The following is a 24,359-nucleotide window of genomic DNA, read 5'->3' as shown; positions in this document are numbered from 1 at the left end:
AATAGTTCCTGTCCTCATGGAGTTTACATTCAACATGAGGAAAATGGTAAAGAACGAAAACTATGTACTGTAATGTCAGGTAGTAACAAGGAGCAATATGAAGTAGGGCTGGGGCCAGGGCTCCTTTGGATGGGGTGTTCACAGAGAGGCCCTCTAGGAAGTGACATTTGACAAAAGATGTGAGCGAAGTGAGGGAGCAAGAATTACCCGCAGTACGAGCCCTCCAGGAATAAGAACGGGAAGTGGAAAGCCCTGAGGTGAGAGAGGTCTGTTTGGTCGGAAGGAAGAGAGATGAGGAGCATGCCCTGCCTGCTTCTGGTCCTCGCCCCTCCTTGTCTGTTCCTGATATAGGAAAAATAAGAAGAACGGCAAGCACTGACATCGCATCTTCTTTATAAATGTGGTATGTGTGCAGAGAGACTCCCCAGCCAGGAAGTGGCCAAGTCAGAATGAGAACTCAGGCAGCGTGGCTCAGAGGCCGTTCTCTCAGACAGTTTCTCAGGCCCCCAGAGATCTGGACACGAAGCGTTGCCCACTACCCTGCCCCTCCCACAAGGCCACCTGCCCTTGGAGCCACGTCTTCCCGTGTTTGGAATCCTAAGACCCTGATAAATCACCAAAATGGAGCATTGCAACACACTTTATCACCAAAGCACTGCCCACACTTCTTAAATCAGGAGAAGGTTTTGGAGAAAGTTTCTGAAACGCGGGTCAGTAAACTGGCTGAATCAGAGTCACTGGAGACTCATTACAAATGCAGGTTCCCAGGCCCTAGGCCCACTAAATCAAAATAATGATGGAACCTAGGGTTAGGGTTAGGGTTTAAGGATGGAGCCTAGGAATCTTCATTTTTCCTAAACATGGTCAAGTTTTCTACCCAGTGTTAGAACGTATCCTCACTCTAATGAGGATTCATGTAGTAGTCATGGCTTAGCTGATGATGAAATGGCCTTCAGAGTGGGCAGACAGGATGAAAGTCTAGCAGAAGGAAGCAGGAGCCAAATCCCAGGGCTGGGGTCCAGAAGCCAGAGCAGGGATGTCTGTCAAGAAAAAGACAAGGTCTCTGACTAGAGGTTCCCAGCACGGGGATTTAGACACAGTGAACAGGGGAGGGACTCAGTTTCTCAAACTGACACATAAGTTTGGGATGAGGACCTACAATCGCCAGGACTTGAACTGTCTGACCTAGAACGTGAGGTTATCCTGAGATTACACCAAGAATAGAAATCCTGGGTCCCAGAATATTGAACTAGAATTTCTAAAAATTCCTACTCTCCAAGGTCTGGGTCGTCAAGAGAGAGTTGAGGATCTCCCCAAAGGAAAAAGGGGGCTCAGAGGTGGAGAAACCAGCAGGATCGATGGATCTGGGAGTAAGAGTCATGAGCAACCCTTGCAGAATGTGTATTTCCTTTTTTCTCAGGATGATGATCAGTTCTGTTCTGAAGCCAATTTCCTCATGTGCAATCACCCTGCTCATTTTGTTCTTAAGCATGTTTCTCAGTTCCTTCCCAAAATATTGAGAATTCTTATTAACTTGCTGAGTAAAAGGGTTACTGTTGAGGTTTGGAGAACCTAATTTGTTTATGAACATTGTGGTCACTTATTTCCCTTTTTGTCTGCTGTTTTAAAAAAGTAAAAACTCTTGCTATTCTTTATTAGGGTGAGCCAGTTTCCAAAATGCAAAGAATGTGTATGTAGATGGCAAGAGGGATTAAGGATACAGGGAGGAATGTTAAGAGATTTAGGCCAGGTGCGGTGGCTCATGCCTGTAATCCCAGCACTTTGGGAGGCCAAGGCAGATGGATCACCTGAGGTCAGGAGTTTGAGACCAGCCTGGCCAACATGATGAAACCCCATCTCTACTAAAAATGCAAATATTAGCTGGCATGGTGGCACGCGCCTGTAATCCTAGCTATTCGGGAGGCTGAGGCATGAGAATTGCTTGAACCTGGGAGGTGGAGGTTGCAGTGAGCCAAGATCACGCCACTGCACTCCAGCCTGGGTGACGGAGTAGGACTTTGTCTCAATAAAACAAAACAAAACAAAACAAAAGAAGATTGCATTATTTCATTTCGTGGCCTGATAAATCCAGGCTAAAGTTTATCCTTCAATATGAGCTTGATGACTATGGCTGTTCATGAGAGGTGCTGTCAGAAAGATTGGCGTCTGAGTCCTGGCCCTGTCACCTAGTAACTGGGTCACTATTGAGATGCTAAGCCTCATTGCATCATCTTCAAGAGATGAGAGCACCCAGCCCTTCTTTTGAGAATTAAATATGATATGCCTACAAAATCATTAGTGCAATGTCTAAAAATGTATCAGCACTTAGTAAGTGGTAGTTATTATTGCCATCTAGTATTAAATAAATCTCTTTATTAACCAGTGTTTCTCAAACTTTAGTATGCATCAGAACCATTTAGATTGTTAAGACACAGACTGCTAGGCCCCCAGGGTTTTTTATTTAGTAAGTCTGGGATTGGGTGCAGAAATTTGCTTTTCTTTTTTTCCTATGTATTTATTCTTTTACTTTTTAATTGACACATAGTAATTGTACATTATGACACACAATGTGTTGTTTTGATATATGTAAACATTGTGTAATGACCAAATCATGGTAATTAGCACAAACATTTATCATAACATCCTCTCCTCTAGCTATTTAAAATATACAATGCATTATTGTTAGCTATAGTCACCCTGCCTTGCAGTAAAGTACCAGAACTTATTCCTCCTAACTATAACACTGTACTCGTTGACAAACCTCTCTCCCCATTCTCTTCAGTCTCTAGTAACCACTATTCTACTCTCAACTCCTATGAGATCATTTTTTTTAGATTTCACATATGAGTGGAATATAAATATTTTTGTATTTTCTTTATCTATTCATCCACTGATGGGCATTTAGGTTGATTCTATATCTTAGCTATTGTGAACAGTGCTGCAATAAACATGTGAGTGCAAATGTCTCTTTGACATACCGATTTAATTTCCTTTGTATATATACCCAGCAGTGGAAATACTGGATCATATGGTAGATGTATTTTCAGTTTTTTGAGGCACCTCCATACTGTTTTCCGTAATGGCTAAACTAATTTACATTTCTGCCATTAGTGCATAAGAGTTCTTGTTCTTCCACATCCTTGTCAGCATTTGTTATTTTTTGTCCTTTTATCATAGTCATTCTAGTTGGGATGATGCAAAATCTCATTGTAGTTTTGATTTGCATTTCCTTGATGGTTAGTGATGTTAAGCATTTTTTAAATTCCTATTGGCCATGTGTATGTCTTCTTTGGTGAAATATCTATTCACGTTGTTTGTCCATTTTTTTAAAATTGGATTATTTGGGTTTTTTGCTAGTGAGTTATTTGAGTTCCTTATAAATTCTGCTTATTAACCCTTAGTCAAATGTATAATTTGCAAATATTTTTTCTCATTCTGTAGGTTGTCTCTTTACTCTGTTGATTGTTTTCCTTGCTATGCAGATTCACAGTTTTGGGTCTTTCTTTTTGTTGGTTGGTTTGTTTGTTTTGCTTGTTTTGTTTTGTTTTTTTGAGACAGAGTTTCGCTCTTGTTGCCCAAGCTGGAGTGCAATGGCGAGATCTCGGCTCACTACCACCTCCCCCTCTCGGGTTCTAGCAATTCTCCTGCCTCAGCGTCCCGAGTAGCTGGGATTACAGGAGCACGCCACCATTCCTGGCTAATTTTTTGTATTTTTAGCAGCGATGGGGTTTCACCACGTTAGCGAGGCTGGTCTCGAACTCCTGACCTCAGGTGATCTGCCCTCCTCAGCCTCCCAAAGTGCTGGGATTACAGGCATGAGCCACTGCGCCAGGCCAGTTTTGGGTCTTATATTAACTATTTAATCTATTTTGAGATGATTTTTCACCATAGGGGTCATGTTACCTTCTTTTGCATGAAGTTATCCAGTTAACCCAACACTGTTTATTGAAGACACTATCTTTCCCTCATTGTGAGTTTTTGGTTTGTTTTTCTTGTTCTTGTTCTTTTGGGGGGGTGGGCACCTTTGTTTAAAATCAGTTGGCTGTAAATGCATTGATTTAGTTCTGGACTCTCTGTTTTGTTCCATTGGCCTATGCGTCTGTTTTTATGTCAACACCACACTGCTATAGATTTGTAGTATATCTTGAAATCAGTTTGTGTGACTCCTCCAGCTTTGTTCTTTTTGCTCAAGATTGCTTTGGCTATTTGGAGTCTGTGTTTCCATATAAATTTTAGGATTGTTTTTTCTATTTCTCTGTGAACTCTGACATCATAATTTTGATAGGGATTGCTTTGAATCTGTAAATTACTTCTGGTAGCATGGACATTATAAAAATATTAATTCTTCCAATTTACAAACATAGGATATCTTTCTGTTTATATTCTCTTCGCCTTCTTTTATCAATGTTTTATAGCTTTCGTCATAGAGATCTTTCTCCTCCTCGGTTAAATTTATTTCTAGGTATTTTATTTTTGTGTAGGTATTGTAAATGGGATTGCTTTCTTGATTTTCAGATGGTTGGCTACTGTTGCATAGAAATGCTACTAATTTTTGTATGCTGATTTTGTATCCTGAAACTTTAGTTCATCTGTTTATTAGTTCTAACAGTTTTTTTGGTGGAGTCTTTAAGATTTTCTACATATGAAATCATGTTGTCTGCAAACAGGGACAATTTGACTCCCTCATTTCCAATTTGGATGCCTTTTCTTTCTTTCTCTTGCCTCGTTGGTCCCGCTAAGAGTTCCAGTACTGTGCTGAATAGGAGCAGTGAAAGTGGGAATCCTTAGATTTTGAGATCCTAGGGGAAAAGCTTCTAATTTTTTCCCATTCTGTGTGATGTTGGCTGTGGGTTTAACATATATAAACTTTATTGTGTTGAGGTATGTTTCTTCTACACCTAATTTGTTGAGACGCTGAATTTTTGTCAAATGCTTTTTCTGCATCTATTGAAATAAGCATTTGGTTTTTAATCTTTATTCTGTTAATGTGATGTGTCACATTTATTGATTTGTATATGCTAAACTATCCTTGTATTGCTGGGATGAATCCCACTTGATCATGATGAATGGTCTTTTAAATATGCTATTTAATTCAGATTGCTAGTATTCTGTTGAGGACTTTTATATCTACATTCATCAGGGATGTTGGCCTGTAGCTTTTCTTTTTGGTTGTGTCCATCTCTGGTTTTGGAATTGGAGTAATGCAGGCCTCGTAGAATGAGTTTGGAAGAATTTCTTCCTTTTCAGTTTTTTGAAATAGTTTGTGAAGAATTCGTCTTTATATGTTTGTAGAATTCAGCAGTGAAGCCATCAGGTCCTGGGCTTTTCTTTGATAGGAGCCTTTTTATTACAGCTTCAATTTCATTACTCATTATTGGTCTTTTTAGGTTTTCTATTTCTTCCTGTTTCAATCATGGTAGATCATATGCATCTAGGATTTTAGTCATGTTTTCCTAGGTTTTCCATTCTGTTAGTGTGTAATTATTTATAGTAGTTTTTTTATGATCTTTTGTATTTCTGTAGTATCAATTGTAATGTCTTTTTTTCATCTTTCATTTTCTTTCTTTCAGTCATCTTTCTTTTTTTCTTAGACTAACTAAAGGTTTCTCAATTTTATTTATTTTTCAAAAAAACTTACTCTTTGTTTTCTTAATATTTGTTTTTAGCCTCTTTTAGCCTTAATATTTCTTTTCCAAATGAATGAAATTAATCTCTATTTCATTTATTTATGCTCTGATCTTTATTATTTCTTTTCTCCTACTAATTTGGGGTTTAGTTCTTATTTTTTCTAGTTCCTTGAGATGCATCATTAGATTGTTTATTTGAGATCTTTCTTTGGCTGAAAAAGTCTTTATCACCTTCGTTTCTGAAGAATAGCTTTTCTGGGTACAGTATTCTTGGTTGACAGGCTTTTCTTTATCTTTCATCACTCTGAATATATTATCCCACTCTCTCTTGGCCTGCAAGGTTTCTGCTAAGTCTGCTGCCAGGCGTATTAGAACTCCCTTATGTGTTATTTGTGGTTGTTTTTTTTCTTGCTGCTTTCAGGTACATCTCTTTGTCTTTGACCTTTGAGAATTTGATTATGATATACATTGGGGTATTTTATTTGGGTTGAATCTGGTTGGTGACCTTTGACCTTCCTGTGCATGGATATTTGTATCTTTCTTCTAATTTGGTAACTTTTCTATTATTATTTATTTGAATAAGCTTTCTATCCCTTTTCATTCTTTACTCTCTCTTTAATGTTAAGGATATGTAGATTTGCTCTTTTGATGGTGTCCCATGGGACTTGTAATTTTTTCTTTATTCCTTCTCATTTTTTTCCTTTTTTCTCCTTTGACTATGTATTTTCAAATAGGCTGCCTTCAAGCTCACTGATTCTTCTGCTTGATGAATTCTGCAGCTGATGTTCTCTGTTTCATGTTGTTTGTTATACTTTTCAGCTCCAGGATTTGTTTGTTTTTTTAATTATTTCTATCGATCTGATGAATGTTTCTGATAAATTTCTGAATTGCTTCTCTGTGTTTTCTTGAAGTTTGCTGAGTTTTGTCATAACAGCTATTTTTGAATTCTTTGTCTGCCAGATAGCTGGCACCTCTTTTTGTCCATTTAGAGAGACCATATTTTCTAGGCTATTCTTACTCCTTATAGACATTGGGCTCTGTCTTCCCATTGTTGAATTAGGTATTTGTTTCAGTCTTCCCTGTCTGGATTTGTTTGTGACCCTTCTTTTTCAGTGGGCGTATGTAGAAATTGTGAGCAGATTGACTATTGTATATTATTTCAGCACTAGAGGGCCTCCTAAGTCCAGGTTAGACCCGAATCCTACACTAATTCTGCCGAGGATACACTGTCCAAACTGCATGGGCCCTGGGACACCCACAGAGGGCCCACCGGATGGTGTGGGAAAGCCGGTCAGGCTCTAAAATCCAGAGGTTCTGTGGACCATGCCTCCCACAGCACAGCATAAACAGCACATGTGGTGCATCATTTCATCTGGCAAGGATGGTGAGCCGCTGCCAAATTTATCCACCTGGCTGCTGCTAGCCCCACCCCCTCTCTTTGTCCCTTGCTGGCCTCATGTGTTTCAGTCCCATTGGTACTTGGTACTCACAGTGCTCTCCATAGGCCCAGGCAGAAGCAAGCCTCCCACAGAGGGACCCAGTATGGTAAGAAACCTGAGTGTGAGTCCGGGGGGACTTTCCATGTGTGGGTACTGCAGTGGCTCGGGGGAGGGGCAACTATCCCCTTACCGTCCAACTGCGGTTTCACCCATTTTTGCAGTCCAATGGGGCTTCCCAGTCTCACTCACGTTCAGTTTCCTTAGCCCGCATAAAGGCAGTTTTGTGCATGGATAGAAGCCATTCCTTCCTGTATTCTTTCTCATTCCATTCTGGGGCTATATGCAATGGGGCAGAAGTAAATATCCTCCAGGAGAAATTATGCTTCTATGGAGACCTGTTAGGAAGTAGTGGAATATCATGGAAGGAGCGCTGGAATTCTGCCCTGTCGCTCACTTGCTTCCTACCCCTTACTCAGCTATATTTTTCTTTACAGTATTTTTCACAATGGAAAATTACATTACTTTAGTGTTTTGTATTTTTATTGGCTTTCTCCCATAGTAGAATATAATTGTCAGAGAGCAAGGACTTTTTCTATTGTGTTCACTATTGTGTTCCAGAGCTTGGAGTGATATTTGACACATTGTAAATTCTCGATACATATCAGATGAATGGAGAGATTAATGGATGGGTGGATGGACAGATGAGTGGGTGGATCGATGGATGGACAGACGGATGGAATGCAGATCAAAGCCCCCTGCACCATTGTGCCCTTTAAAACATGGTTCAGGCCAGGCACAGTGGCTCATGCCTGTCATCCCAGCACTTTTGGAGGCCAAGGCAGAAGGATCACTTGAGCCCAGGAGCTCGAGACCAGCCTGAGCAACATATCAAGACCCCATCTCTACAGGAAAACTTTTTAAATCAGCAGGGTGTGGTAGCATGCACCTACAGTCCCAGTTACTCAGAAGGCTGAGGCAGGAGGATTGCTTGAGCCTGCATTCAAGGTTGCAGTGAGCTATGCTCCAGCCAGGGCAACAGAGTGAGATCCTGTCCCTAAAGAAATGCTTAATTATCTGGGCACTATGGCTCATGCTTGTAATCCCAGCATTTTGGCAGGTCAAGGCAGGAGGACCACTCGACCCCAAGAGTTCGAGACCAGCCAGGCAACATAGGGAGATGCCCATCTCTACAAAATATTTACAAATCAGCCTGGTGTGGTGGTGCACACCCATAGTCCCAGCTACTCAGGAGACTGAGGCAGAAGGATTGCTTGAGGACAGGAGTTTGAGGGTGCCGTGAGCCACAGTCACACCGTTGCACTGTGGCCTGGGCAACAGAGCAAGATCTCTAAAAAAGAAGGGAAAGAAAGAAAGAAAAAGAGAGAGAAAAAGGAAGGCTAAAAAAGAAAATAGAGAACAGGATTGAATGTCCCAGTTTACTTCCTCTTTACTTCTAAATTTATCCCACGCAGTAACTCTCCTACCTCCTGACTCTGTATCTCAGAGAAGATGGCTCCCATCTCCAACATGGCCTCTGGAACCACATTGTCAGCCACTCTCTTTGGCTTCAGCATCTTCAAACCCCTTTCCAAACAATTCTTCTCTTTTCCTTGGGCCACAAACATTTTCAAATATTCCTTGGTTTGGGGGCTCTAACTCACTCACTCACTCCCCTCAGTTGTATCTGCCCCACCTCATCAAGCAGCAGCTTTGGCCTCTGTCTTCTCTTTAACTCAGACTTCATGAGAAAGTGATGATGCGCTCCATGTCCTCACTTTGGGAGGCCGAGGCAGGGGGATTGTTTGAGGGCAGGAGTTCAAGACCAACCTGGGCAACATTGTGAAACCTCCTCTCGATAAAAAATTTAAAAACATTAGCCGGGCATGGTGGTGCGCACCTGTGGTCCCAGCTCCTCAGGGGGCCGAGGTGGGAGAATCACTTGAGCCCAAGCATTGGAAGTTGCAGGGAGCCATGATTGCACCACTGCACTCCAGACTGGGCAACAGAGGCAGACCCTTTCTCTACGAATATATACATATACCTTTTGAATTTTCTTTATTCAGACCTTGGGGTACATCAGTAAACAAAACAAAGGCCTCTGGCTTTGTGGAGTTTGCATGCTACCAGGCTTCTCCCTGCACCCCTGTGGAAACTGCTATTATTAAGATTTCCAAAGAATAGTGGCTTTCTCCAGTCCTCACGGCATCTTTTGCATTGATGATGGCATCCTCATTTTATAATCTTCAGCCTGGACCGCTGCTCTGTTTCTGCTGGTGCCTCCTCCTTCCCTGCACGCTGTAATGCCCTCCAAGGTCCTAAATTCAGTTCTCACCAGATTCCCTGTGCTCTGGCTGAGATCATAGTCACAGCCACAGCCCCAATCATTGTCTGTGTTGGAGACAAATAATTCCCAATCCGTAGTGGACAGTCTCACCTTCTTCCCTAGCCCTACACGTGCGGTAACCACATGTCCGAGGGGTACCTCTATTACAGACACTGATTTCAACCTTTCCTCCATGCCCTGCTTTCCACAGTCCCCTAAAGATGAATGGCACCATCACCTACTCTATTCGTTTTCTAGAGCTGCCGTAACAAACTGCTGCTAACTAGGTAATTTCACAGAAATTTATTTCTTGCACAGTTCAGGAGTCCAGAAGTCCCAAATCAAGGTGATATTGGAACCAGAAGTCCAAAATCAAAACCAGAGTTGTGTTCCTTCTGAGGGCTCAGAGGCAAAATCTGTACCCTGCCTCCACACCTCTCCTAGCTTCCGGCAGCTCCCAGCAATGCTGGCATTCTTTGGCTTGCAGCTGCGTGGTGCCAGTCTCTGCCTCCCTCAACACATGATCATCTTCTTTCTGTGTCTGTGTCTGTTTCTTCTCTTCTTATAAGAACATGTCATTTTGGTGGTGGTTTTTGTTTGCTTGTTTTTTGCTGGTTTTGGTGTTTTTTGTTTTTTGGTTTTTTTGAGACAAAGTCTCACTCTGTTGCTCAGGCTGAGTGTGGTGGTGTGATCACAGCTCACTGCAGCCTCAACTTCCTGGGCTCAAGTGATCCTCCTGCCTCAGCCTCCCAAGTAGCTGGGACTACAGGTGTACACCACCATACCTGGCTCATTTTTTGTATTTTTGCAGAGACAGGGTTTCGCTATGTTGCCCAGGCTGATCTTGAGCTCTTGGACTCAAGCAATTCACCCACCTTGGCCTCCCAAAGTGCTGTGATTACAGGTGTGAGCCACCGCACCCAGCTCACACCAGTCACTTTGGATTTAGAGCCCACTTTCATCCAGGATGACCTTATCTGAACTTTATTACATCTGCAAAGACCCTATTTCCAAATAAGGTTACATTCATAGGTACCAGGAGTGAGTACTTCAACATAGCTTTTAGGGAGGGGGAGATAATTAAACCCATAACATTCACCTGCTCTACCAAGCTAGAAACAGAGAAAGCATGCTTGATTTTCTTCCTCTCCCCATTTCTCATTAATCTATGAGCAAGTTCTTTTATTTCCCATCAAGGTCTCCCACTAAGCCCTCCCTCAGTTCGATCTTATTCTTCACTCAAGATCCATCTTCCTCATAGCGCCCAGTGACTTCCTGTGTCACTGTGCTGTTTTAAAACTTCCAGTGCCCCCCACTGCCCAGGGGATCATGTCTAGATTCTAGTTTGACTCAAGGGTCTTCACTCAGATTCCTCTCCAGCTTAATTTCTGCTTCTTCATTCCATGGTTTCCAGACCTTTGCCATATAGAATTTCTCCATGTTCTCCATGTATATTACAGCATTCTGTCACTTCTTCCAAAGACCCTTACTTGGCCCATTTTCAAACTTTTAGTATGGACCATACTATTTCATAATCACATTACATATGTGATTTGATTACACATTTGATTACATCATGTGTTTACCTACATCTCTCCCTACATCTCTCCCTAAAACACCTCCAGCGAGCATTGTCCAATTATCACGTGAGCTTTCTTATTCCTCTTTTTGTTGTTTTTGTTTGTTTGTTTGTTTGAGATAGGGTCTTCTCCAACCCAGTTCGGAGCACAGTGGCACGATCATGGCTCACCACAGCCTCGAACACCTGGCTGCATCTATCCTCCCACTTCAGCCTCTCCAGTAGCTGGAACTACAGGTGTGCACCACCACCCCCGGCTAATTTTTGTACTTTTTGTAGAGACAAGGTTTCACCATGTTGCCCAGGCTGATCTCAAATTCCTGGCCTCGAGTGATCTGCCTGCCTTGGCCTCTCAAAGTGCTGGGATTACAGGTGTGAGCCACTGGCCCCTGCCTCTCTTACTCTTCTTAATGTACCTGGGAATTAGCATACTTCTTAGCACCCAGAGATATTTGTTGAACAATATAGGACCTTGGTTCTTTCACTACCTTTGGCCTTGGATAAATTGCTTAGCCTCTCTCACCCTGTTTTCTCATTTCCTAAGTTCAGAGGGTCTGTAAGAGCCCTTTAAGCAGTGGCATTCCACAATCGCCCTGACCTCTGTGTGCTGTTCTCATGTCCCAAGAGAGCTTCTCTCTCTTTATGGTCAGGAACAATCAAATCAGTTGCAAAAGAGCCTGGCCAGTGACATTGCACCAGCATTTTCCTGAAACCTCTTTGCAAATGATTATTCAGCAAAAGGCTCGGTTAGGCAATAATCTCCTTGGCAAAGTCTCAATCACGGTGTAGAACAAGCTCAGTGACTTGCTCTATGATGTCTGCAAGCCTGAACGACTTCTGCATCACCAAGGGAGCCAGAAAGGAGCTTGTTCCCATTAGGTAGCTCATTTTAGAACCATAAAATCTGAGGATTGCTAGACAACTTAGAGGTCATATAATCCTCCTGTATACATCCACAGCACACATGTAGTGTAAGGAAGGAACTTGGTGAGACCTGACCTATAGCAACGTCTATACATCACCCCATCATCAAGGGACTGTTTTATGTTCAAAAGTCATTTTTTTTAAGGGAATGACTATGTTTTACTCTATTTCAATGAATCACATACTTAAGAAATTGTTTATGGTGCTTCTTAAATGGATAATTGTTGCTTTCTGCGTTTTGTTGCAAACACGATGAGATTTAGTCTGCTCTGGAAACTTGGCTCTCACATGACATCTACCAAAAAAAAAAGTAATAGATTAACTTGAAGGTCGCAATGTCAGCTTTTTAAATATCTGGGGGGTGGGGCAGAATAGTTGCTTTCTAAGAACAATTGTAAACATTTAATTGCTGAAGAGACCAATGCTTGCCTCTCTTACATGACAATCAGAACACAAATGCTGTTTGTTGGCCAGAGAGCCGTGTTTCTGGTGCTGAAAGGCAAGGGCATTGGTTTGGCTTTGCACGTGTTATCGTTGAAGGCAATGCTGGCGGCATTTGTGGGCTGTTACATTCCAGCCAGTGAGTGCTGGCTTTAGTGTATTTTTCATCAATATGTCCTTCAGATTAATTAAGACAACAAATCCTTTTGGCTACCGGGCCATATTACCTGAGTTGATAGATATTTTCGATTTTAAGGGCCTCCAAAGAGGATCATTATTGGAGTAACATTTGCAAAAATAAAATCTAGCATTCAGAATGAGGGAATAAGCATTGAACCGCAAAATCAATAAAATGCCCAGCAGCCATTCAAAAGTGTTTGCTGTCATCTGCTGGCCAGACTGCAAAACTACAGCAACATTCAGGCGCCTGATGTGAAGTTGTCACCGTTGGTAGAGAGAATGTCTGTGTTCCTGTTTGCTATGCCCAAGCAAATAGGAACTGACCATTCTTCGAGCAATGGTGATGCAATTTCTGAGGCCTGAGCGAGCTACATAAGCAATACATATTTAAAGGCAAAAATATGAGTAGACTTTCCTCAATTGCCTGAAAAAAACAAAAAGAGGAATTTTTTCTGTCGTCTCTTCCAAGTCTGAGATTTGGGTGTAAGCTCTTGGAGTCTATAAAGGTCTTGTTATCTTTTCTGGACAAAGGTAACAATCCCACAGGTTCTTGCAGGCTGAGTCATTAGAAAGTCCAGCAGAGTGACTAGACACTGCCAGTCAGATTCCAACTGAAGTCTAAAGACATGAGACCCTTTGCGTAGATCAACTTTGAGAATAGCCATTTCCTTGGAGGTCAGTGATTTAAGATGGAAAGCAAAAGAGAAGTGGAGAGGTCCGTGCAATACCCAAAGAGAGGAATTGGACAGCTTTCCACCTTTCCTGCCAACTGAAGAGCAGACAGATGCTTCCAGCTCTCTTGGCTTTCCTTTCCACTTTCAGCCCCACCAGCAAATGAGGATTATCCTAGCAGGATTAATAAATCCTCTGAGGACAGGAGGAAAAAGACAGAGGTGGTACCATACCCCTCCACACACACACACACGATGCTTGTGGTTGTTAATTATTTTTCTACGTAATAAAATGTACTATAATAAACCTTATAATGACCTATGAAAATTTACATGGCACATATTAATATCTTAGAACCTATGTTTGGTTGCCGGCCCCTTGCCTGATGATGGCAAGATTTCAGACTCAACACGAGATGTTGTGCTTGTTTCTTTTCTTCAAGTATTCTGACATCTGGACTGGAACACCTGCCATGCGCTGGCCATGTGCTAAGCAATGAGGGTCTTCAGCAGTGAGTAAGACAGATGTAGTTCCCACCCTCATGGAAGACACAGTCTATCTGAGACAGACACATAAAACAGAAACTAACTGGGCTTGGTGGTTCACGCCTGTAATCCCAGCACTTTGGGAGGCTAAGGTGGGAGGATCACTTGAGCCCAGGGTTTCAGCACCAGCCTGAGAAACATAGCAAGAGTGTTTCTTTAAAAAAAAGAAAAAAAGCCAAGCATGGATGCATGTCTGTGGTCCCAGCTACAGAGGAGGCTGAGGTGGAAGGATTGTGTGAGCCCAGGAATTAGAGGCTGAGCCATGATGGCACCACTGCACTGTAGCCTGGGCGGCAGAGTGAGACCCTGTCTTAAAAAATAAAAATTAAACCAGAAACAACAAAAGCAATGAGGACTAAGAGGAATGCAAGGTGTTTCTCTTTCACGCTTGCCCATTTCCTTGTTATCTTTGTGAGCTCCTAAAAGGCCTGTTCAGCAACCGGAACCACTGCTTAGTGCCACTGGCACTAAGTGTAATAGACAGAAATAGTCCTTCTCCAGGGTGTCCATCTGGAAGCCACTGGCCCACTTGGGCAGCAGATAGCAGTTAAGAAGGAAAGGTCATCACAAAACTCTGAATTTTTAGAAGCAGAAATAACCCTAGAATCAGGTTTTGGGAGTTATAAACCCACAGTTCTCATAGGCTTTAATTCTATGACATAAGAATTACCTCAGGTAAGTTCCCTTATCTGACAAATGGAGAAGCAGCTCAGATTTCTCATGGGGATAGAGACATGATAGATGTGAAAACCTTCCAAAAGTTAAAAGGGCATAAATGAAAATTATTATTGATAATATAGTAAGAAGTGCTTACAAGCAAGGCATGGTGACTCATGCCTGTAATCCCAGCACTTTGGGAGGCCGAGGCAGGAGGATTGCTTGAGGCCAGGAGTTTGAGACCAGCTTGGCTAATGTAGTGAGACTCCAATTCCACAAAATATTTTTTTAAAAAAACAAATTTCAATTAGCTGGACATGGTGGTGTGCACCTGTAGTCCTAGCTACTCAAGAGGCTGAGGAGTGAGGATCTCTTGACCCCAGGATTTCAAAGTTTGCAGTGGACTGTGATTGTGCCACTCCAGCCAGGACAACAGAGTCACACCCTGTTTCTAAAAAAATTTTTTAAAAGATGTGCTTATGATAAATCATAAAACAAATTTCTTTTTCTTTTTCTTTTTTTTGGGGGGCGGGGGGGAGAGCAGAGTCTTGCTCTGTCACCCCAGGCTGGAGTGCAGTGGTGCAGTCTTGGCTCACTGCAACCTCCACCTCCCAAATTCAAGCAATTTCCCTGCCTCGGCAGGAATTTTTTTTTTTTTTTTTTTTTTTTAATTTTTCAGTAGAGGCGGGGTTTCACCATGTTGGCCAGGCTGGTCTCGAACTCCTGACCTCAAGTGATCCACTCGCCTCAGCCTCCCAACATATAACAAATTTCTCAAATCCTTTCAAAATTTAGTCATTTTTAAAAGTTACCTTCCTAATTTTACAACCAGTAATTTTTACCACATAAATCACATATATTTTTAGAGATTTTTTTTAAATTTCCTGACAGGTGCTTTGACTTCCTAATACATGACAAGTGAATACATTGTCTCGAAACTGCTTCTTTCTAGCACCCCCAAATTCAGAAGGAGTCCCAGTATATCAAGTATCTCTGCTGTGATGACGCAAGAACCCTTAACCAGTGGGTGATGGGAATACGGATAGCCAAGGTGAGAGAGCGTTCGGACTTCACCCTGTCTTGCATTTGCCAGCCCACTTAGTGACCCGGGCGCAGCTTTCCTGGTACTATGAAACAGTTGGCCTACCCTTGGGTTCAGCCACAGACATCATCAAGTGTATTCGCCAGTGGGTTTTCTAAATGAGGAGAGCGATAGAAACACGAACCTCTCCAGTAACCGGATATTTACTCATGGCGAGTATTGCAAGCTTAGTGTGCAATTAAAAATGCAAGATGGGGCCGGACCCGGTGGCTCACGCCTGTAATCCCAGCACTTTGGGAGGCCGAGGCAGGCAGATCACGAGGTCAGCAGATCGAGACCATCCTGGCTAACACAGTGAAACCCCGTCTCTACTAAAAATACAGAAAATTAGCCGGGCGTGTTGGCGGGCGCCTGTAGTTCTAGATACTCGGGAGGCTGAGGCAGGAGAATGGCGTGAACCCGGGAGGCGGAGCTTGCAGTGAGCAGGAGATCTCGCCACTGCACTCCAGCCTGGGCGACAGTGCAAGACTCGGTCTCAAAAAAAAAAAAAAAAAAAAAAAACGCAAGATGGAATCTATGATCGAGTTACATAAAGACATACGTAATCAGAACTGAGTGGCCAAAGCTCTCTCTAATATGTTGGTGAAAAAATTAACTGACTCTACCAATCTGGAAGATGATTGAATGTGTATTTGTTAAATTTTAATGGAAATATCCAAAAACACCAACTCAGACAAGTGGTGAACAGAGTAGCCGTGGAGTATTTATTTCTTCTCTATGTTTATATTGCAATTGAGTGCAGAATTTGGGATAAATGGATTCCTTTCCTTCTTTGTGTTCTCTCCCCAGTATGGGAAGACTCTCTATGATAACTACCAGCGGGCAGTGGCAAAGGCTGGACTTGCCTCTCGGTGGACAAACTTGGGGACAGTCAATGCAGCTGCACCAGCTCAGCCATCTACAGGTACTAAATGGAGGAGAAATTCCAACACATAATCAAAGCTCAGTGCTCCTGTTCAAAACGTATCCAACACATCTATACAAACAGAACTTTGTAGACGGCTTCGGAATATGTTTTCTTTTTCTTTTTCTTTTCTTTTTTTTTTTTTTTGAGACAGAGTCTCGCACTGTCGCCCAGGCTGGAGTGCAGTGACGCAATCTCAGCTCACTGCAAGCTCTGCCTCCTGGGTTCACGCCATTCTCCTGCCTCAGCTTCCCGAGTAGCTGGGACTACAGGTGCCCACCACCACGCCTGGCTAATTTTTTGTATTTTTAGTAGAGGCAGGGTTTCACCGTGTTAGCCAGGATGGTCTTGATCTCCTTACCTCGTGATCCACCCACCTCGGCCTCCCAAAGTGCTGGGATTACAGGCGTGAACCACCGCACCCGACCTGTTTTCTATTTCTTCTTTGCTTTTTTTCTTTTGGAGGTAAGGTCTTGCTCTGTCTCCCAGACTGGAGCCCTGTGTCTATTTTAAGTGACTTTTAAGAAAGTTTTGACCACTTATTTTATGATATTCTGTGGATAAGGTGCTGATCTCCTGTTTAGGGTGAGCTCGTAGGTGGATGTTTCTTATCAGAGTACAAATATTATATTAATCCAAGGCTCCATTAGTGCCCAGAAAACTGTCCACATGAAGAATGAGATTATGTCCCAGTGTTTTGACATCTTGCACCCAGTCCTGAACAGCATATTTGAAGGTAACATGAGTCAAAGTTCCGTGTCAAAGGGACAAATTAAAAGGCATAAAAATAAAATAGCATACCAGGACTTTTGGGGGGGGAAAAAAAACCACATCTAATTCCAGATTATTTCAGGGACCTGCACATTTTGCCCAAATTTCTGTCCATTGTTTCTGTGTCCAATGTACTTTTTGTTGAGGACAATGTTGAAGAGTTGTTCCTGTATTCAGTGTGGTATGAAATTGGATAGATACATTTTTAAAAAATCAAGAAGAATTTTTTAAAACATGTTTTCAAGGTTTATTCTTCAATTACTGAAAAGTTTTTTAAAGTAAAACATATTGTTACTCTCCAGGATCCCAGTTAATCCAGATCCTCCTCGGTGGGCTTTATCAAATACCACCCTCACCTTCCTGAATCTTTTGCTGAATCTCCTATAAAGTTTTGTCACAGAACCTCAGATTTTTCATAAGGTTTTGTGTACCATGCCATGCCTGTGAATTGCTCTCTTTGCTTTGTTTTTATTATTTTTTTGGGGTAAGAAGTAGCCAGCAACTATCTTTCTTTGCTTTAGAGATGTAAACTGCTTTGTATTTTCAGATTAACTTTCAAGAATGTTGAAAATGCTTTGCTCGCTCTTCTTTTCTCGCTTCCTCCCTCTCAGGACCTATAAATGGCACCGCCCAACCCAATGGACAGATGCCCCAGGCTGCACATTCTGTCAGTGCTGTTCTGCAAGAGGCCCAGCGACATGCTGAAACGTCAAAGGTAAAACCAGCAAGCAGCTGATATACATTCCATCAGCCCATGTTTCCAAAGCCCATGTTCTCAACCATTCGCATTGTTCCAATAACTGCTCTTTTAAAAAGCCGGGTGCAGTAGCTCACACCTGTAATCCCAGAACTTTGGGAGGCTGAGGCAGGAGGATTGCTTGAGTTTCAGTTCGAGACCAGACTGGGCAATATAGAGAGAGCTCGTCTCTACTAGAAAAAAAAAAAAAAAAATTAGCCAGGTGTGGTGGCATGCACCTGTAATCCCAGCTACTGGGGAGGCTGAGGTGTTTGACTGGCTTGAGCCCAGGAGATCAAGGCGGCAGTGATCTGTGATCACGCCACTGCATCCAGCCTGGGTGACCGAGTAAGATCCAGTCAAATAAATAAATAAATAGAAAATGTAGTTCCAACAACTGAGAAGTTACTACAATTTAATTTAGTTCATTGCTTGATATTTGTAATCTTAAAGTTACATATGCTAGAATCAAAAGTTAAAACCAGCTATTATCACACTGCCTAGGAAAAATGTAAGCATTTCCTTAATATTCTGAAGTTAATTAGCTATGTTTACTTTGACCAAAGTGGTTTTCTTGGTTTAGTCAAGTGATTTTAGCCCTCTCTGATAGTAGCACATCCAAGTTTTAAATGCTTGGGATTTTACTTGCCTTTTTTGAGTAAAATAGGGCAACTAGTAGTCTGAAGCCCTATATGAAGCGTTAACTGGCCCCCAAAATCAGATTAGAAGACTGTTAAAAGAGTTACACTGTAAATAGGGCTGGGCACAGTGGTGAGCACCTGTAGTCCCAACTACTTGGGATGCTGAGGCAGGAAGATCACTTGAGCCCAGGAGTTCAAGGCTGCAGTTGAGTTCTGGTTGCACCACTACACTCAGCCTGGGTGATAGATAAAGACCCTGCCTTAAAAAAAAGAAAAAAGACAAGAAAGGGTTTCACTAAAAATGTGCATTTTCTATTTTCCCCATTAGTGTCCTTCCTACATACATCTCCAGGTGACGGAGGAGAAAATACATTGTAAAATAATAGCCAAATTGGTATAACATTCTCCATAAAATTTTTTCAACCAAATAGATCAATGAGGATTCCTTTAAATCTATCTTAAAATCATAGCTAATAATTATGATTTAGTTACTAATTTAGTTCAGAACTTCTCAGCTGACTGTATAAATTCTGTCGAATATTTCTCTTGTGTGATTCAAAACAACCTTAAATAACTGTGACAACAGCATGTCACCCAGCTAGGACAGGCAGGGTGCTTCACTTTAGCAATTTTTCACTTCTTTTGCCCCTTCATTTTGTCCATCAGCCAGTCATGAAAACAACTAAATCTTGGTATTTATTGAATTTCTTATAATTTTGACAATCACTGCAGGCCTTTGAAAGTTGTATTTCTTTAATGTTCTCATTATTTTCTCAAGCCTGACAATCTCCTCATGCAATGCGCTTTCAGCTATTATTATTTTCATTATTTCTATAATGCCAGTTGAAGGAAAGCATTTAAAAATGCTGAAATAAATCAAAGAATCCCAGAATAGAAATCACTTAACTATATGTGAACATCAATACCCAAGCTGCCTGCTCAGAAATTTAAATAAAAAGAAAAAATACATCACCAGTTAAATAGCTTATCATGCGAAGTAAATAAACTAAATAAAACAGAAACTAAATCAGAAGGCACTTTATTAGAAAAAAATTCCAAATTTAATCTTCAATGGTAAGAGGCTACTAAGCAGAGAACGAAATAAACTGGAACCCTGATAAACTGTAAATTGAAATGATAATTATCACTAAAACAGATTCAATCCAGCTGCCTGGCGATGTTTCATTATGTAAATTATTATCATCTCTTCCAACATTGGCAGAGGAAGGGCTATGCATCTATTAGACTTAGGCCAAATTTGGCGTGCTGGTTTCTACCAATAGCACATGCTGGTGATATTACTTTTCAGAACTCACATATTTATCTCATTTGATCTCATCACAACCTGAGACACAAGTCATAATAAGGACTATGGGGCTAATTTTATATCCAGTGAACCAGCCAACTTTCATGCAGTTGAGAAATGGTAAACTGTCCAGACATGGTGGCTCATGCCTATAATTCCAACACTTTGGGAGGCTGAGGCGGGCAGAGCACCTGAATCCAGGAGTTGGAGACCAGAGTGGCCAATATGGTGAAACCCCGTCTGTACAAAAAAATACAAAAATTAGCTGGGGCTGTTGGCACACAGCTAATCGGGAGGCTGAGGCATGAGGATTGCTTGAACTCGGAAGGTGGAGGTTGCAGTGAGGGGAGATCCTGCCACTGCACTCCAGCCTTGGTGACAGAACAAGACTCTGTCTCAAAAAGTAAATAAATAAATAAATAAATAAAAATAAAATAAAGAAAAAGTAAACTTACAGACACCAGATGCCTTGTTCTGATTTCTGGCCCACCACACTGCCTTCCCTGAAGCTGTGAGGCCAGCTGGAGCCAAGCTTGCAATCGGCTCCTCCCTAAAAGCCCACAGTCCTGGCGAAAGGCACCTGTGTTCTCAGCTCATCAACACAAGGAGACATTGTCCCCAAGATCAGGCAAAAAGGTCTTTGCCAGGAAACATATCCTTTGTGCCTACATTTGCACAAAGCTGTAGCCAAGAGAGAACTGTTTCCATTCACTTCTCCCCCATCCTAATCAGAGTAGTACATTTAAGCCAGGAGACTGTGTGGAGGTTTTGGGAAGTCCTCAACCCCCAGGAGTTGCCGTGTGTTTCTACTGTGTGTTGTGTGGAATAGGAGCAAGATAATTTTACAGCTGCTTACTCCTGACACGAGCTTCACAACCAGCTCAACTCAGACCAAGAAAAAATGCATCCCTTCCTATATGCCGAGGACTCTGGTGGCTTGGCTTGGGAACCAAAGAGTGAAGTCATTTGGCTTCCATTTTGAAGGAATGAATGAGCCAAGGGTGGTTTATAGACTGAGGCAACCCCACAGGAGATACACCATGAAAGCCCCTTTAGAGACACACAGCAGCTCCTGGATAAGGCAGGTTCCAAGGAGGTGATACTCGTATGATCTAAATACAACACACCTCATTGAACATGGCCAGATCTTCCATTTAGAGTAGACTTGGTAGATGAGTGCCACAGGGTAACTGAACCCAGGTTCGGCTGCTCACCACTTAAAAGCCAGACTCAAGAGATTAGGGATGATGGGAGGAAAAGCTGGTTTATTTGGAAAGCCAGTAACACTATGAAGATGGTGGACTAGTGTTCTGAAGTACAATCTTCAATTTTTCAGGCTAACTGGAGGAGTTTAATGGGTGTGGGATATGGGGAAGAGGAGTGAGTTGGGGAAAGAGTTGAGATCAAGGGATGACCAGAGACTGCAGACATCTGGGTGCCAACAAGGGTCCAAAGAGGTTGGGAACTTCTCTGTCCTTGGTCAGGTCACAATGGTCATATAAATCTTTAACAAAACATATTCGTTTACTTCTCTAATCCCAGAGTTAGTTTTTAAAACTACGTGATTGCTGGGTTTGCATGTTTATCTCAATGCTCTAAAATTATCCTTGCCTATGTGCAGGAATGGGTAAAGGCCACTTTAAACAAAAATGAAGTTAGTTACATTTGTTTTTATGCTGTTCCACTGTGACAACAGGAAATACTGTTAAAGGCCATTTGGGCCAGGTGGGGTGGCCGTAATTCCAGTTACTCAGGAGGCTGAGGCAGGAGGATCACTTGAGGCTAGGAATTTGAGACTAACCTGGGCAACACAGTGAGACTTCGTCTCTAAAAATATATATAGAGAGAGAGAGACATAGTCTCGCTATGTTGTCCAGGCTGGAGTGCAGTGGCATGATCTCAGCTCATTGCAGCCTCCACCTTCCAAGTTCAAACAATTCTTATGCCTTAGCCACCCCAGTAGCAGGGACTACGGGTGTGTGCCACCATACCAGGCTAATTTTTGTATTTTTAAAAGAGACAGGGTTTCACCATATTGTTCAGGTTGGTCTTGAACTCCTAGACTTAAGTGATCCACCTGCCTGGGCCTCCCAAAGTGCTGAGACTATAGGCATGAGCCACCATGCCCAGCCAAAATATTTAAAAATTAGAAAAATGATTATTTTTAATTTTAAAGACCATTTGGAATAATTGCCATATTCCAGAACAAAGATGAGCTCATGAACAACCAGGAGTCTCAGTGACTGAGGGACAGAGGCTCCCCAGGGGGCAGACAGAGACTCCCATATCTATGGCATGGTCCTGTCCACTAGGGCTATTTTGTCCACTGGGGCTGTTTTGAGAATAAAGAATGCGACTCGGGAAGTTGAGGCGGGAGGAGCGCTTGAGCTCGGGAAGTCGAGGCTGCAGTAAGTCCAGATCGCGCCACTGCACTCAGCCTGGGCGACAGAGTGAGACCCCGTCTCCATTAATTAATAACAATAAATTTAACATTTCAAAAATTAAAAAAAAAAAAAAGAATGCTGCTGTCATTCGGTTGCAGGATAAGAAGCCAGCCCTCGGGAACCACCAGGACCCGGCAGCGCCCCGGGCCCCGCACGCCCCCAAGTCCAGCCTGCCCCCGCCACCTCCGGTGCGGAGGTCCTCCGACACCAGCCGCAGCCCCGCCACGCCCCCCAAGGCCAAGGGCACAGGCGGCGGGGGCTTCCCCGCCCCACTCGACGACTTCCTGCCGCCGCCGCCACCGCCGCCGCCCCTGGAACACCTTGAGCTCCCGCCGCCCCCCGCGGAGTTCTTGGAGCCGCCCCCGGACTTCGTGCCCCCGCCCCCACCGTCGTGTGCAGGGAACGCGGGCTCGGAGCTGCCCCCGCCGCCGCCGCCGCCGCCCGCGCCCGCCCCCGACTCCGCCAGGCCGTCTCCCGCGGTGGCCAAGAGGCCTCCTATGCCCCCCAAGAGGCACGAGAACCCAGGGACCCCCAGCGGGGCAGGAGGCGGGGAGCAAGATTTCATGTCAGACCTCATGAAAGCTTTGCAAAAGAAGAGAGGTAACGTGTCCTAGGGAGGGGCATGGTGAGTGTGCCAGAGGGAGAAGCACCGCTGACCCGGAGCGCAGGTTTTGCTAGTAGATTACCCTGACATTTTGTTCATTTCAGATAAAATGTGATGGGAAACTTCTCACTGTTGTGCTCAAGTGCAGCCATAAACATTAACCCAATAGAGTTCAGAATATCTGCCCAAATGTACATATTGCTCCTATGTATTTTCACCTAAACAGAATGTACCTTCCCTTCCAGGTTACCTAAAGTGCTGTTTTAGGTTCATTTATTTTATTATGTTAAGAAGCATCATATGAATAAAAGTTAAACGTTTTTCCTGAAGATGGTATTTCTAGAAAGATTATTCTTCTATCTTGAAATCAACACTATAATTAAAAATAGCTTTCAACATTCCATGCCTTCTTAAGTCTTGGTGACCTCAGATAGATTTTTCATCTCTACCTCTATAACCTTCAGAATTTGCAGGAAAATCGAGAGAGGAGAATGAGAAAACGTGACAAGCAGAGCCTGTTTCCTTTCCCTGGAATTCGGTTGCTTGATTGATTGGAGTCCTGGACACAGGCTGTTTTGGTTTTGCTTTTATAATGCTTGAATAACAGTAATTGAAAAATACAGTTATTTAGATAGTTTTTGAATTCTCTTATTATTACAATGCTGTAAGTATCCTGTAAATAAAAATGTAGGGGCAGGAAAAGGCAATCCTATGTATATTCTTCAACCTGAAATGTTTTCCCTCAGAGATAAGTTTAACGCCCAGTTTATCCTAGGTTCTTGGTACCTATATCTCTTCTCTTTCAAATTGGCTTCTGATAGGCCTTTTACATTGTCTTAATTTTATTTATATGGCTCTATTTTTGTTTTTGTATTTTTGTTTTTTTTTTTAACTGTAAAACTCCTCAAAATCTTCTTAGAGTGGAAAATAATAATGCATTTTTTTTAAATAAAGGAAGATAATGCTATGTTTTAATATTTGGAGAAAAGTAAGCTCTAAATCATGCTGTCTCAACTCACGGGCTGCAGGTGGCCCAGGACCCGTTCGAATGCTACCCAACACAAATTAAAATATTAGGAGCTCTTGGCAGGGCACGGTGGCTCACACCTGTAATCCTAGCATTTTTGGGAGGCGGACTCAGATGGATGAATTGAAGTCAGGAGTTTGAGGTCAGCTTGGCCAACATGGCAAAACCTTGTCTATACTGAAAATACAAAAATTAACCAGGTGTAGTGACGCATGCATGTAATCCCAGCAACTCCAGAGGCTGAGATGGGAGAGTCCCTTGAATCCAGGAGGCGGACACCGCAGTGAGCTGAGATCATGCTACTGCACTCTGCTAGGAGACGGAGCCAGACACTGTCTCAAAAACATTACGATGTTTTTCTCAATTTTTTTTGTGTGTGTTGTTGTTCATCACCTATCATCACTAGTGTTAGTGCATTTTATATGTAGCTTAAGACA

General features: G+C 42.6%; 1 protein-coding gene across 7 annotated transcripts in view; it reads left to right on the top strand.

Moving 5' to 3' along the window:
* LOC101007826 (amyloid beta A4 precursor protein-binding family B member 1-interacting protein) overlaps positions 1–23,224 on the top strand; it is a 128,878-nt gene extending 105,654 nt beyond the window's left edge. For 4 of the 7 annotated variants that reach the window (XM_031652449.1, XM_031652447.1, XM_021943122.2 and 1 more), the window contains 4 exons: positions 15,340–15,438; positions 16,279–16,393; positions 17,776–17,879; positions 22,366–23,224. In XM_031652449.1, the coding sequence (XP_031508309.1) occupies positions 15,340–15,438; positions 16,279–16,393; positions 17,776–17,879; positions 22,366–22,905 (858 nt within the window). In that variant the 3' untranslated portion in view covers positions 22,906–23,224. The remainder of the gene's footprint in view (positions 1–15,339; positions 15,439–16,278; positions 16,394–17,775; positions 17,880–22,365) is intronic. The other 3 variants (XM_031652448.1, XM_021943118.2, XM_021943120.2) reach the window with 3 other exon arrangements.
* Positions 23,225–24,359: the final 1,135 nt, after the last annotated feature.

This window comes from Papio anubis, chromosome 11, assembly GCF_008728515.1.
Source record: "Papio anubis isolate 15944 chromosome 11, Panubis1.0, whole genome shotgun sequence".
In the NCBI taxonomy this organism is placed as follows: domain Eukaryota; kingdom Metazoa; phylum Chordata; class Mammalia; order Primates; family Cercopithecidae; genus Papio; species Papio anubis.
Note: the sequence above shows the minus strand (reverse complement) of the source record. Positions and strands in the feature narration are given on the sequence as shown.